Here is a 15,723-nt window from a genome sequence, read left to right as displayed (position 1 = left end):
GAAAACGCTTGGAGCTTCTTTGTTTTTAGATTTGTATCGACTTATGGTTGACTCACATGAAACACATTTATCCTCTATTTCCATCCTCTTTGCAGGAGTTAAATGGTTTAAACTGTGTTTTTCAGTTTTTCCTCTTAAAAGAAAATTATTTTTGTTTTCTTTTTTTTTTTTCAGAAAATAAGGATTCTTTTGGCAGAGGGAGAGAGAGGCTAAATAAAAGAGCTGCATTTCTAGAAAGAAGAGAATGGCTTGCAACAGAAAAAATAGAGAGACATTTGCAAGAGCTTAGAACCGAGACGTCAAAGGCGTCCAAAGAAAGAAGAAAAAAGAAGAGGGACCTGCAAGGACCAAAAAAGAAAAGAAACAAAACAAGAAGAGATTTTTTTTGGTTAAAAAAATAAAAAAGGGTTAACTAAATAAAAAAAGGATCACTTTTGTAGAGTGGCGGGCCACAAAGGGATATTATGGTCAAAACAAAAACGGTGAGTGTCTTAGCCAAAAGAGGAGCGGAAAAAGCGCCATCTTTTTTCCTAATATCGCTTATTGTTTAAAACAATGATTAATTGTCACTATTACACTTTATTAGTTAAGCACCAAATTTGAGCGTTCCTTTCCAAAATGTAAGTTTCATAATTGAGATTAGCGAAGAATAGAAGAAAACAGAAACACCGTTATACAGTCCAGGTCGAACCGCCCGGAACCTTGGGAAGCAGAGACTTCGAGAGATCCTTTCCACATCTTCTCAAGAAACTCTTTGGAATTCCCCGTAATGGAAAAAACTACAAGTTACAGGTCCATGATAATAACTCATCAGAGTCGAACCGAAGTGCAGAGCAAAAGGAAGAAAGCTAACAAATTTTAGACTCTGCAACATGGATGAAAGATCAGTTTCCCCAAGTGTGCTCCGCAATAATTGTGGATTGAATCGTACTCATAGTTGCTCCATTGGACAAGCATAAAGTTCGAGAATCCAACATTTTTTCTTTACTATGATCAGTGAAATTGTCGTGCCCGATCCAACTGCTGACATAAATTTATCTTGATCCCATTGCCGAGACGTTTGTCATCCAATGGTTGATGTCGATCTTCTTTTGTGTGACGAATAAGGCCGTGCACGGCCATTTTGCTGCCCAAAGAAGCAAGGCACCATGGAAGAGCCCACTACTTTGTCAGTTAAATCTGTGAATCCTTGAAATTACTCTTCTTTTCAGAATAGCATTGTTCAAAGGATGTTGTGGAAACCTGAACCATGCAAAGTACACTCGATTCTGAAAGCCATTTCGACCCAAATGATGAAACATATAAACAAATTAGCAAACTTTAGCAGAAGAAACGGCAGCAGCAATAAAGACATGAGGCCGACCATCACCATGGTTCAAGACAACCGGTCATGAATCCATGAGGACATTCACATTATTGAAGTACGTTAAAAGGAGAAATCTTGTTCCATCTACACGCCATGTTAGACGATTCCCTGAAAATTTTCTTTTAGCTGGAAGTGAAAACGTGCGTTCAAAACCATACACGCAAACCCGTTTTCCAGGTTGATGGGTTACACAGCACAGAGTGTGAGAAACTCGTAAACACTGATGCTCAATCATATGAAACAGACTGCGAAGATTCGATCAACTTACAAGCTTTCCAGATGCAAGGGCGTTGGCGAGTATGATCTTGAAGAAGCAATGACTCCTGAGACCAGGACCGGTCGCAACATCCCACCCGACAGCTCCATCTTGCCTCCGGCAACAACAACGGCTGCAAGCCATAGAAAGTAATGTCCCTAACTCCTTACAGAAGAAGAAGAACAAGACTATTTGAGTCCATTCATGAATATACTGTCCCCGTCTCCTCTTTCTTTGCTTCTTCCTTCTCCGATTCCCTATTGTGTTCCTGAAATTCCAAATAAGAATTTCAACTGCCCTCATTTCTTTTAAATAAGAATTTAAAATGAATCTTATTTTAAATGAAGGTATAAAATGGCCTCGCTATTTCAAAGGATAATCTAGAGTATCTCAGACTACGTTTGGTCGTTCGAGTACTTTTGCTGAATAAGATAAAGTCGGATTGAATAAGGATAGGATGAGATTTAAATCCCATCCAATGTTTCTTGACATTTGGATATAATATGGATTCAAATATCAATATTATTTGTAAAAACTATTCATCCTTTTTCAATCCCCATCCATATCGATATCGGCCACGCCTCTTCCCGGTGACTTGGATAGATATGGAGCAACATGTGAATGGACAGTCCCGATCCGGTTGCGATCTTTACTTCTGTTTGTGTCCCTTTTCCTGATTCCGCCATTAGTGACCATTGGGATACCCTGCGATCAGTCCAAGAAGCGTAACATTTCGTATCGTTTCCGATGCAAACCAAATCAAATTCAGGCAAGATTTAGATAGAGATCGGAATCGAACGAGAGGCCTCGGTGAAGTAGTACCGCGAAATACCAGCCGAGAATGGTTCACTCTGCACTTAAGACTGTTTGTTCCCGCATGGAATTAAAGTGAGAACTTCAATGGACATTATTGGTGTGAATGGTTCTCAAAATCTCACTATGAAGATCTCCAGCATAGTTATACATGTCATGCCATAGCCAGGCTACAGTTCAAGTTTCTACCTGCATTACCGAATATGTAGACTCCGAACAAGATATGAGCCCTATTAATTAGCTCGAACTCGCAGACATTTCCCACGCACAAACAGTTCCAAGGTGGGTATTTAAGGCCTATATGACAACCATTCTAACCCGAAAAAGTAATTCATATTAAAATGACTTTTTTCTGATTCTGCTCTATGTATGAGTTTTAGAAAATCGGAACGCGTTTGATAATTGTCCAAAATTTCTGTTCCTGGAACAGAAATGTGTTTGGTAACTGCATAAATTTTTATTCTCGGAAACAATTGCCATTTCTAATTTTTGTCATTTAAGTCAAATAATTACTTAGTTACTTTGTGAAATTTTATAATATATTTCAAATTAATTGAAGATTAATTCATATTGATTCTCTTATAGAACATATTACATATTGAAATGTAGAAAGAAATATCAAAATTTATCACGAGTCATTTTTGCCATTGATTATGGGGTTTCATCAAACTCTTTTAAGCGAGTGGACAACCGACACTAGGGACACTCTTGTTTCTGCAAGGATATATGCATTGCACTACTCGGTATTGGTGTGCGTTTTTGGTTCTAGGAATCAAATCTCAGTCTTAATTCATCGAAAACTTAATAACGAGAGCTTGTTAAGTGTTCATGATGGTTATTTTTGTCTTTTTTCAAAATTTTCTAAAACTAGACTGAGTCTAAAGTACATAAACCTAGGCAAATCACAACCAAAGAAATCAAATGCGCAATCAAGAAATCATGGCATTGATAAATCGCATCATAAAATCCTAATGAAGCTCTAAGGGCTTAGAGAATTAGGTGTCGAGTTTTAATTTCAAAGGTATTTGTGATTTTTCCAAAAAAGAACAAAATCTATGAAATCTAGAAAATTTAGGCCCAAATTTATGAAAATGAGGTCAAACTAGTCTAAGCTAAGCTTCTTCTATTTTTAGGTATTTTTTTATTTTTTTATGATTTTTTTAGAAATTTTCTAAATTTTTTTGAATTTTTAAAATTTTTATTTTATTATCTTTTATACTTTTCTTTGAAAATGAGATCTCGTTCTATTTTGGGTCGAGACAAAAGTGACAAGAGAGCTAAAAGGGAAAAGCAAGAAATGTGGACTTCATCCTATTTTTTGATTATCAAAAGTGATTTTTTTTTCTAGAACCAACATTTTTTTTAGTTCTTGTTTTTGCCCCAAAATTGTTCCCCGAGAACGGAACCAGAATCGAATCATTTACGTTACCAAGCAGGATTTTTATCTTTTTTTTGTTTTGGAGAACAGGATCAGAGAACCAAAATGGTTGCCATACGAGCCCTTAGTGTTCCGTTGATAGATTTGAAGAGTTCAAGGTCTAGGACTTATTGGGCAGTTATTTGATAACTCTTTATATTATCCGAGGAGATTAAAACGACCAAAGGGAAGCAAAGAAAGATTAATAAAGTGTTTATTTAGTTAATAATCTCATGATGTAATCATGATGTATTAGTTATGAGACAAGATATGTTATCTTTAGTATAGGATCGGACGAACAAACAGAATTAGAGTGGACATTATGAATGCTCGCTTTACGAAAATAAAATATTTTTCCCCTTTTGAACATGAAGTTGAAGAATTTGATGGCTTACTTAAAGAATGGCTAAAGGTGTTGTGATAAAGTCAAAACCAATCATTTGGGCTAATAGCGCTGACTCTTTTCATAGAAATGCTTGAAAATTCAATTTTATTGGTAAAATTCTCAATAAGTCAAAGTTAATTAGGACATTAAATCATTGTAGAGCGAAGATATCAGTTTATAGAAGTGTTTGGCTTTAGGCATGTCTCATGTTGTACACTTTGACAAAATTAAGTCAAAATTCATGAAAGAAATAAGGTCATTGTAGAGCGGAGATATCGGTTTATAGAAGTATTTGACTTTATGCATGTCCTGTGCTTTGAGGGAATTAAGGTGCTAATAAAACAGGCTAACATAGGAAGGAAAAAAAAAAAAGGCTCTTGCACCATTTTTTTAAGGATTAATATCACGAAAAACTTCCAATTGATACACCTGTTATAAATTTATCCGAAACTAATTTGTTGAATATTAAAAACCAAACTAGTACATATGTGACAAATTTACCCCAAGCTAATTTTTTTACCATTTAAAATTACAAATTTGTACTCCTGCGATGAATTTACTCTTTGCTAGTTTCCGTTAAATTTTACCGTCATGAGCTGGATGATACGTGGCGGTTGAGGGATATATTAGTTTGGGGTTTTTACTCTTAGTTTTGCACAGGTATACTAGTTTGGAGTTTTTCGTGATATTAACAAAATTTAATAAAATTGGCGGAGAGTAAATTTGTCATAGATATAACAATTTAGGGGGGTTTTGATGGTAAAAAAATTAATTTGGAGTGGTCAAAAAATTAGTTTGGGATCAATCTATATAGATGCGTCACTTTGAGATTTTTCGTGGTATTAATCTTTCTTTTAAAGGAGTTTTCTTGAGAAAGGCTGATTTTAGTATTATAGTTCATGAAAGTTTTATAGGATCATTTGAGGAATATCCCATTTAGTATGCCATCGTACCATTTCCATTCATAGGATGTATTTCATATCGATATCTTACCAATTCAAGATAGGAATGCTTATGTTAACCTCTAGAGTCACATCCGTCACTTTGTGAGTAAAGCCTTACTCAATGCACTGTCGACGGTTTACGCGTATTTATGGAGAAAATACTCGACAAAAAAAAAGGGAAAATTTTCAAAAAGGGCCCCAAGTATCATCATTTTCTCAAATAAGGGCTTAAAGTGAACTTTATTTTAAATAAGAGCCTAAAGTGCCATCATTGTCTCAAAGCGGGGCCTAAAGTAGTTATGATTGTTTCAAATAAGGGTTTGGCCTCGTCGATCGACCGGGTGGCCAAATTTTTTGACCGGTCAAGAGTATTTTTGTAAAAATATAAATTTTATTTTATTTTTTATTAAATTAAATTAAAACGGAAAATCAAAAATAGAAAATTATAAATAATAATATAAAAAAAAGAACACAAGCGGCAAGATCGACCTCCGGCCTGTGGCCCGGTGGGGCGGCGACCATGGCCGTCGAGGTCGTCGGTGCCACGGCGGAGGCCGGCTACCCCGCCGACCGGTGCCAAGGGCTTGCTGGCCCTCGCCTGAGCTAGGAGAGGGCCATGGCCATCGGCCAAGACCCAATTGGGGTGGGTTGGAGGGCACCGTCTATCCCCGGTCCGATCCCGGCCGATGGCTGCGGCCCTCGCAGTGCAGGGAAAGAGTCGGGGCTCTCTCCCCCTGTTCAGCCGAGGGCTAGCAGGCCCTCGCTGTTGGTCGGTGGGGTCGCCGGCCCTCGCCAAGGGGCCGCAGCCTCGATGGCCATAGCCGACGCCCCACCATCGGTGGGCCGACAACTCGCCGTGTTCTTCTTTTTTTAATTTTTTTCAAAATTTCTTGAAAAACAGAGAAAGGAAAAAATAAAATAAAATAGTAAATGACTAAAATGTCCCTAACTAAACTGGCTCGGCCCTTTTTTGAGGTTAATAGAGTCACTTGAGGCCCTTATTTGAAATAATGTGCACTTCCAGTCCTTCTTTGACATAATTAGGGCAATTCAAGCCCTTTTTTTTTAAATAATATCTATTTCAAGCCCTTATTTGAAAAAATGAGGTCACTTGGAACTCTTTTTTTAAATTTTCCCAAAAAGAAGGTACGTATACATGTCATGGACCCATCTCCTGTATTAGTTATTATCATATCGCATCGCCCGGATGTGTGGACCCTAAACGGACACCAATAAAGGGTAGGTCCAGACAGATGCAATTTTCTATTTCCTCCGATGGTTGGCCGAAAAAGGTTAATTTTTCTCAAGATCCTCCAAAAGAAAAATTCAGAATGTCTGCTGTTGGGAGTCCAAGAACGTTGTAACCCGCTAAGGAATAGTTGCTGAGTTCAAAGATTAGAAATTTTTATTCCATCTGTGAAACTAAGTTTAAGGACTTTCGAAATGGCTCGGTACCACGCTCGTGTACTTGATCGGGATAATACGATTTGTTTGTGATTGCGCCAAGAGATAGGCGAGTCACCTTAAGAAAAGTGAGGACTTGTAGAGCGACGGACAACCAATGCGATCTCTAGCTCAGCCTGCATTGGAATCATCTCTACATTGATTTACCTAGCAGCGACAGGAAGAGACCTTTCCAACTCCGGAGAATGGTCCAGTCTCAACAGGATTAACCTAGGGTGAGCATGAAATCACTTCTCTCCAAGAAATCAACTTCGATCGAGAAAAATTCGTTTGGTAACGGTTGAAAATTTCTATTTTTGAAACATTATTTATAAAATTTTTGGCGGCGATGGTCGACGGCGGCGATGGTCGGCGGCGGCGGCGGTGGTCGGCGGCCGTGGCGATGGTCGGTAGTTGGCGGCAGCGGTGGCGGTGGTCGGTGGCCGGCGGTGGTCGGTGGCCGGCGGCGGTGGTGGGCAGCCGGAGGCGGCGGTCGTGACGGCAGTAGCGGCGGAGGTCGCGGTGGTGGTGGGTGGCCGGCGGCCGCGGCGGTCGGCGGCTAGCGGCGGTGGATGGGCAGTGGCCGATGAAAGCGGGTGTGGTCCAAGAAGTGATTCTGGAGCCGAGAAGTTAAAATTTTTTACTTCTCAAAATTGGCCGAAAATCTTGTCAGAAATAAAAAATCTTGCTATAAGTGAAAAATCCTACCATAAGTCAATTTTTTTACCAAACGGATTTCTACTTCGATCAGATTTTTATCAAACACATTTCTCCCCCGGATGGGCTTCCGGCGGAGAAATAGAAATTCCGAAGTGATTTCATGCGCACCCCTAGTAGCTCTACGTACGGACCTACGAATTGATTTACGTAGTAGCCTAGGATGAATGGGATACTGTGGTGTGTTTCTTATGAATGCCTTTTTACAAAAGAATAGTTGGAGTTATTTGAAGGCAGCAGGTGATCAATTTGGAGTAAAGAAAACTGGCCAACAAGCTAGCGAAGTCACAAAACGATTTGATAAAAAAAAAATACGAAAAAAGAAATGTGCATAGTTCGATTGGTTTCTAATTACTTGGCTGTCAACTTTTCATCGATGGGGTTGCATATATGTGTATGCATAGTTTTCTCTTTAATTTTCTTTTTTCCTTTTTTTTTACCAATATGTTGATGATAATAATAAAGATTTAAATATTCTTCCTTTTTTTTAGTTTTGATCTCTTTCGGAAAAATTATAAAAAAGTCATAAACCTATTGTAATTATGTTAATTCAGTCATAATTTTTTCTGCCGATTTAGTCCTAAACATCTTGCAATTGTGCCAATTTAGTCCACCGGCCAATTTTAGCCCCTCGACACTAACGCAGACGCCACCGGACACCAAGAGTCCGACGACGTAATATTTTCATTTTCTATTTCATTTTCTTTTTTTTCTTCCCTTTTCTTCTTCTTCCTCTAGCCGATGAGGTTGACCTCGCGAAGCCACATTATCGTGGCTGTGCAAGGCGAGGCTGAGCCTAGCTAGCCTAGATCTAGCCATGGCGAGCCTCACCCTTGCTAGTGGCCGGCGAGGGTGAGCTTTGCTTGAGACCGGCGAGATCGACCTCGAGGAAGAAGAATAAGAGGGAAGGGAAAAAAAGGAAAGAAAATTAAAATTAAAATTAAAATATTGTGTGGCCGAACGGCCGGTCAAAATTGGAAGGTTTTGCACTTAATTGGTAAAAAAGAAAAAATTTTAGGACTGAATAGGCACATTGACATAGGCCTAGAACTTTTTTGGTAATTTTCCGTATCTCTTTACAAGGAAGCGGTTCTGGCGATTTTCTCGCTTTTCTCTTACGCGTAAAATTGTGATTTCCCCTATATTGCTGGAATTTCACCGGTAACGAAATACCTTTCACCAAAAGTAGTTTTTTGGGTTTTAAATGTGAGAAAAGGGTTATGTGGTGATTCCGAATAGGAGTGATCCATTTAATAAAGAAATCAACGATTCACTAAAATTATACAAACATCAACCAAGCCGGAGTTTAACTCGACGGAAAGGATTAGAAAGTAAAATTTGACAAACGAACCAATGTAAACAAACTTTAATGGAGTTTGTCTCAAAGATGACGCTTGATCACGCTTCGACACTACACCAGAGTTTGACTCGACGTTGAAGTGTCTAAGGTAATGATTAATGCCGGAGTTTGACTTGACGACGAGAATTTAAAAGCTATGATTAGGAAAAATAAAGTACGATACATGAAAGTAAAGATAAAGATAAAGATAAATTTATTTTAATTTGTTGGGGGCACTCCTGATGAATGTTTGGTGATATTTATAATGGTTGAATGGTTAACTGCTCTCTGACGGTTAGAGCTTCCACACGATCCTTATTGACTGCTTCCACGTTTGATATTTTTCTTGAACTACTTGACCACGTCCCCGCGCAGTTACTTCTACTACGTACAATGAGTTTTGCAACCGTCGACAGCCTTTGACGGCTTGCAGCAACTTGAATCTTCCCCCTTTGCCCTTGTCGATCGTGCCCACGTTTCTCACCCATCATTATTCCCACGATCAGGCCAGTAGGTCGTTGTACAAGGGCTGGTCATAACCGTCGGTAACTATTTTGCCGCCATATGTTCAAACAATGACCATCCCTTGCTTCTGGCACGAGTCTGCCCTGATTATTTAAAATTTCTGGTGGTCTAATTTATTGTTGGTGCCGACTGGATGGCGCCAAGCTCCTCTCAATCTTCTTCTACGAAGATCATTACCAACTTCGATGATCTTAGACGGGATGATGGATCCACCAATTGCTATTTCCGCCTTCTAAGTTTGCTTGATGAGTATCCAAATCGTCTGCCTCTCGGTCCATGTTTCCTTAATCATCAACGGATTCCAATTTCTCTCCGGCCTTGTTTTCCTACAAAGCGCGAGGAACTGCTTCCTATTCAAAGACCCTCTATAATGGATATCTACATTTCAGAGCCATCTCGATTTCGAGGCTTCCTTTCTTTTGAACCAGATTTTCATAGATGGTACGTTCGGCTGAAGAAAGACGCTCGTACGTTGCTTGCCCGTGGAAGAACTGTTGTAAGCATTGCCTTGAAGGTTAATATGCTATCTTTCGACTTGAACCTTGGACTCCTTGGTGCCGCTATTAGTTTTTGGTCTCCATTGACCAACCGCTTCTTCTCTCCCTAGGGCCCTATGTCCATCACTCTTTTAGACATTTATGACATAGCTGGTTTTCTTCCAAATGGCATCCCTATTGATGAGGCAGAATCTCTCACAATTTCTTTGTTCCCTTCTTGTTCTTCAACTTAAGGCAATCCCTTCTAAGATGCCCTCTCTTGCCACAACTTCAAAAGGCAACACCCCTAGTCCTAGACTGACTACGCTCGCTCACCTTCGCACTGCTGCTAACATGACTTAGTTCTTCATCTACCTTAACCTCTTAAAGCAGTAAGCACATGTTCACCAAATTGTCTCCAACGGATGTCCTCACTCAAAATCATATCGCGAACCTCATAATGTCAAGCTTGATGACCTAAGAGTTCCTAACAGCAGTAACGATAGTATTATAATTATCACGCAACAAGGACAATGGAATCAAAGAACATACTTCAACTTCAAAGTCAATCTCGACTAAACTCTATTGACTAACAACAACATGAAATTCATTTGATATGATCAGCAATTGACACACTTTCGCTCATCTTTAAGTTAAACAAACGTGACATCAAATAAACCTTATCTATTCGAAAGGGCTTCTTGTTCATGTCCAACATAGCCTTCATCTAGCCTGTAGTTGTCTTCTTTTTCACTACGTTAAAGGCGATATCACCAATCAACATTAGCCGAATAACACCCAACGCATGTCTCCAGGAATTCCCAATGAACTTGCTTCATCGATTTGATTTCTCCCTAGAAAAGGGCATATGTAAATTCTTCTGATAAAAAATAATCCTCAATCTGCATCTTCTAAAACCAAAGTCATTCCCATTAAATCTATCGACTTTCACTTTTACTTCTTTTGTCGCAATCAATTCGCTTCAACTTAGCCAAGTCATACCCCGATACTTATTGTTACAGGAATAAGCAATCGAACGATAAAATAGATAGAATAAATAAAAAAATTGGACATCAAATTTACGCGATTCAATTGGCATGGCTTACATATATTGGGATAGTGGCAAAGTATTCCACTATAAATTAAGCGATGCAACAAATATTACAATCAATGCTTAAATTTTTCCTAAGAAACTTCTCTATTGCCGCCGGTTGTCGTTTAAGTCATAGTCCAAGTGCATGCACAATTGAATATTGAACTACCTATTTTGAAATTATGAGATTCTAAACCAATTTGATTTGAAAGTGCTAGAATTGTTTGAGTCCCTGCACATATATATGACTGATAATATGGGATTTGATCTTTGGGACTAAAGATTGGACCCTCAACTATTATTTGGGCTTGGTGATATTTAATAACTAGTCATTTAGGGCGTTAAATTTCATACGCCACATCACATGCATCATATAAAAAGACACGCCATACTATCAAAGGACTAAACATTTGAAACGAGATTCTCCATGAACTTACATCAGAGCATATCTTTACTCCTTTGTAAATTTACTGATCAGGTTGAGCCGCTGTGCAAAACCATAAAGATTCACCGAATTTGAGAGGTTCTTTCCGAGCGAGGAAGTCATAGAATTGAAACTAACACAAAAAGGAAGAATGAAGAAAAGAAGAAAAGCAGAAAAGAGTGCTTTTCATTGATTCGCTGCGGCGCTGCTTAAGAAAAGGAGGCATTATTAGGAACCCTGGAATCATTTCGATGCTGCAATGGCCTAAGGTAATACTTCTGATGTTCATCTTGATCGACGTGAATCGTGTCACTACCAGCGCCGCTCAAAATGGAGACTTTGAACACGGTATCCTCCTGATCGATGAGCTCAAACAAGCAGACATTTCCTGGACGCAGATGAGCTTCTCTTGCGAATGCACGCCAACCGGTGGAGAAGTACAGAGCTGGACTACCAGTGGCCTGTCGATGGCTTCCAAGGATCTTCACTGGCCACGATCTGTCCGAATGCCAAAGAGTCGCTATTTGTTTGTGTTCCTGAAGATGTTGATTGGCAAATTCAACTGGAACACTCTGCACACGTACATGTTTTGAATAGCCAATACATGAACACTGTTAAAATGAACACGAGATATGTGAGTGATGATTTAAGCTATAGATCTTACCAGGCCATTGATGTAACTTTGTCGGGTCACCCGTATGAAGAAGGGATGCTCCGAATCAACATTGCTAGCTAAACAGGAAAACTTGAGAGGCTTTGATAGTGTAGGACCATGAAAATCCCCTGTAGTAAAACAATGAGAACTTCAAAAGATATTGGTGTAGACGCCTCTTTAATTGACTCGCTATGAAAAGATCCAGCATAGATTGGAAATTACTGTTATCTTGAAAATCAAATTGAGACTAGTGCAGAAAACAAGCAAACAGAAACATAAAAAAGTCTACTTCTCATTGTTTTGCAACTACCGAATAAAAGAGGCATAATTGGGAATGCTGAATACATATCGACGCAGCGAATGGCTAAAGTAATACTTCTGATGTTCATCTCAATCAATGTGAATCGGATCCTTACCAGCACCACAGAAAACAGAGACTTGGAACACATCATCCCTATCAATGAGCTGAAACACACAGATATGTCCCACACACAGATGACTTTCTCTTGCAAATGCACACCAACCAGCCCCTTAAAGCTGTTGATTAAAACTCTTGAACTAGCAATCATCGGCAAGAATCTATATCGTACTTTTTTTTTCATGTGAGAGTATGCTTCTGTGATGTCCTTTTAACATACAGTGTTTTGTTCACACATGTACGAACGTGCAGTATGTTCCTGGTCAAATTGCCGAGCAATATATTCAAGAAAACAAGGAAATGGCGACTCTTAGGTTTTCAGACAGATCGTGGCCGGTGAAGCTGTTAAGCTATTCGCGTGAAACCCGGGTGTGTTCCTGTGCTGAGCTAAAAAAGATAAAATTCAACTTTAGTGTGAGTGTTTCTTCTATTGACCTACTATAATACGGTCTATGCATAAATTGGAAATTATGATTACCATGAAATGAAAAATTCAGACAATGTGACGTAAGTGCCCTTCACATCGGAAGAGACAAATCAACAAGAATCCCGCCTAAATCATTACGATACCAATCGACACGCAAAAGTCTTATAAAAACGTTAGGGGTATATTTTGAAATAACATAGAACAGAAAGTGTACTTGTCAGTGATGCAGCACAACCAAAAAAGGGAGGCATAATTGTGAACCCATAATGCAACCAGCCTAAAGTTACACTTCAAGTATCCATTTTCAACAATGTAAATCATGTCCTCACCACTCAAAATGGAGACTTCAAACACAATATCATTCCTATCAATTAGCTTGAACACGCAGACATTTCCTACACACAGATGAGTTTCTCTTGCAAATGCACGCCAACCAGCAGAAAAGGACAGACACGGAGCCCCTCCAACACGTCTGCTGTCCCTGATGAGCCTCACTGACCATGATCTGTTGGCATACCTAAGAGTTGCTCTTTGCTTTTCCTGAATATGCTGCTTAGTGAATCCACCTGGAATATCCTGCACATGTACGTGTTTGAAAAACCAAGACATGAAATTGTTTAAGTGGAATGAGAAATCCCAGGAAGGAGTATTGTTGTAGTAACCCATTGGATTATATCATAGACAATATATGGATGGGAAAAAAAAAATCTCAAACAAGTCTAACCGTATAAGATCAAGGCTTACCAGTCTAACCGTATGAGATTGCCAGATCGTCTTTTTGAAAAAGGGATGTTCAGGATCACTTTTGCGGACTAATTCAGGACTAGTGAGAGGCCTTGGAAGTGCAGGACCATGAAAAACCTGCTCAGAATGGCTCACTCTGCGTGTAGGCTGCTTAATCTTATCCGTCAGGCCAACTTGAGCTTGAGACAGATTTGGTTCCTCGGGGTCAGTATCAATGGGAACTACATACCGATGAGACCAGGTTCCACTTAGTTCCAAAACAGGTAGGGATAGGGATCAATTCAATCGACCTACTACCCATTACTACAAACAACAATAGCAAAGCTACTCCGTTCCATAGCAGAGGACTTTTTTTCCATCTCATGATACCATATCATTTTGGCGGCATTGGATTATAAAAGTTCTCAAGTAATTTTGGAAAAGAACTGACAAAAGGGAGTGATGTTAGAAGAAACGTGACTTCTAAAATGAAGAGTCGCACCTACGGATCCTTGCGGTGAGTAGCCAAGACTAAGCTCAGAATAAGGTAAATGTGGTTCGATCCTCATTCTTCGATGGGGCGTGACATCCTCCAGATCTTCTGCTTCTACGACATCTTCTGTTTTTGGTGAGGGAAGTTCTCTCCCAACGAATGATGTTTTGCCGCTGCTCGACCAATAATCTATCTCTGAAGCACTCTTATTGAATATTATCACGCGAAAAGCGGAGCTCCCCTCATATTTGAAAACTAGGAGGTGACCATGACCAATGGAGTAATGCTCCATGAATTCCCGCCACCCTTTCCACAACAAAACCATGTCATTGTTACACTTTTCTAGCTCTATAGTCCAGGTTGAGCCATCTGGAACCTCGAGAAGCACCGAGTTTGAGAGATCCTTTCCACATCTTCTCAAGAAATTCTTTGGAATTCCCTAATATGGAAAAAATTCAAAAGTTACAGGTCCATGATAACAACTCATCATACTCAAACCAAAGTGCAGAAAAAAGGAAGAAAACTAAGAAATTTTAAATTCTGCAACATGGATGAAAGATCAGTTTCCACATGTGTGCTTCAGAATAATTGTGCATTGAATTTTAGGCATAGTTGCTTCATTTGACAAGATTCAAGCTCGAGAATCCAAAATTTTATCTACACTATGATGAGTGAAATTGCCGTGCTAAATCCAGCTGTTGACATTACTTTTATCATGATACCATGGCCGAGTCCTTTTGTCATCCAACGGTGGACATCGATTTTCTTTGGTCCGACGGCTGAGATCGTGCCCAACAATTTTGCTGCCCAAAGAAGCAAGGCACCAGAGGAAAGCCCATTACTAAGTCACGAATATTTTTGTGAGTTAAACCTGTGCATCCGTGAAATCACTCTTCTTTTCAGAGTAGAAAAGTCCAAAGTACACTCTATTCTGAAAGACATTTAGACCCAAATCGTAAAATATACATAAAAATAAGAAAACTTTAGCAGAAGAAACGGCAGCAGCAAAAGAGACATGAGGCCGACCATCACCATGGTTGAGGACAACCGGTCACTCATCCGATGAAGACAATCATACTATTCAAGTATGAAAAAGGAGAAACTTTGTTCCATCTACAGGCCATGTTAGACAATACCCTGCCATTATTTTCTCTTTTTTTGGCATTTTAGCTGGAAGTGAAACGTTCATTCTATACCCAACACACGAACCAGTTTTCCAGGTTGATGGGTTACACAGCACAGAGCGTGAGAAACTCTTAAGCACTGATGCTCAGTCATACGAAACAGACCGCGAAGATTTGATCAACTCACGAGCTTTCCGGATGCAAGGGCGTCGGCGAGTACGATCTTGAAGAAGCTACGACACCCAAGACGAGGACCGCTCGCCACCTCGCGCTCGACAGCTCCACCTCCTCGCCGGCGACGACGGATACAAGCCATAGACAGTGGGTCTCCCGGACTCCTCACGGAGGAAGAAGATGGTTGTGGGGTTTCGACTTCATCTACATTCGCGGCGGAGCCTTTGTTCTTCCGGGGGTCGCTGAACGGGAGTGAAAAAACGGGCGACGAGGGGGCTCGACGGAAAGAGCATTGGGCTCTTCAGTCCATTCATGAATTGACACGTGTACCTCAGGCGCCACTCCGATCTTCCTCGGGAAGAATCAAAATAATGTCATGATTTGCGTAATTTTATTTTAAATAAAAATTGGAAAATTTTCAAAAATGGGCGCCAAACACCTTGATTTTTTCAAATAAAAATTTAAAGTGAATTTTATTTCAAATAAAAATTTAAAGTATCATCTTTATTTT

The 15,723-nt window shown here is 39.6% G+C and overlaps 1 protein-coding gene across 1 annotated transcript; it reads right to left on the bottom strand.

Moving 5' to 3' along the window:
- Window positions 1–11,210: 11,210 nt before the first annotated feature.
- LOC115757430 (B3 domain-containing transcription factor VRN1-like) lies at window positions 11,211–15,493 on the bottom strand. Its single transcript, XM_030697635.2, has 6 exons — window positions 15,226–15,493; window positions 13,924–14,353; window positions 13,443–13,663; window positions 13,028–13,274; window positions 11,863–11,981; window positions 11,211–11,770 (listed from the first exon to the last, which is right to left on the bottom strand). The coding sequence occupies exons 1-6, from the start codon at window positions 15,352–15,354 to the stop codon at window positions 11,408–11,410; spliced, it is 1,509 nt and encodes a 502-aa protein (XP_030553495.1). The 5' UTR covers window positions 15,355–15,493; the 3' UTR covers window positions 11,211–11,407.
- Between the last annotated feature and the right edge of the window lie 230 nt (window positions 15,494–15,723).

This window comes from Rhodamnia argentea, chromosome 5 (genome assembly GCF_020921035.1).
Source record: "Rhodamnia argentea isolate NSW1041297 chromosome 5, ASM2092103v1, whole genome shotgun sequence".
Lineage (NCBI taxonomy): Eukaryota > Viridiplantae > Streptophyta > Magnoliopsida > Myrtales > Myrtaceae > Rhodamnia > Rhodamnia argentea.
The sequence above is the reverse complement of the archived record's forward strand: the minus strand, read 5'-3'. Positions and strand labels throughout refer to the sequence as shown.

Coding starts and splice junctions, on each gene's coding strand:
- LOC115757430 (XM_030697635.2), bottom strand. CDS start 15,354: ATGGCTTGTATCCGTCGTCGCCGGCGAGGAGGTGGAGCTGTCGAGCGC. Junction 14,354..15,225: donor CCCTTGCATCCGGAAAGCTC/GTGAGTTGATCA, acceptor TTTCCATATTAG/GGAATTCCAAAGAATTTCTT. Junction 11,982..13,027: donor TGAAGTCTCCATTTTGAGTG/GTGAGGACATGA, acceptor GTTTTACTACAG/GGGATTTTCATGGTCCTACA.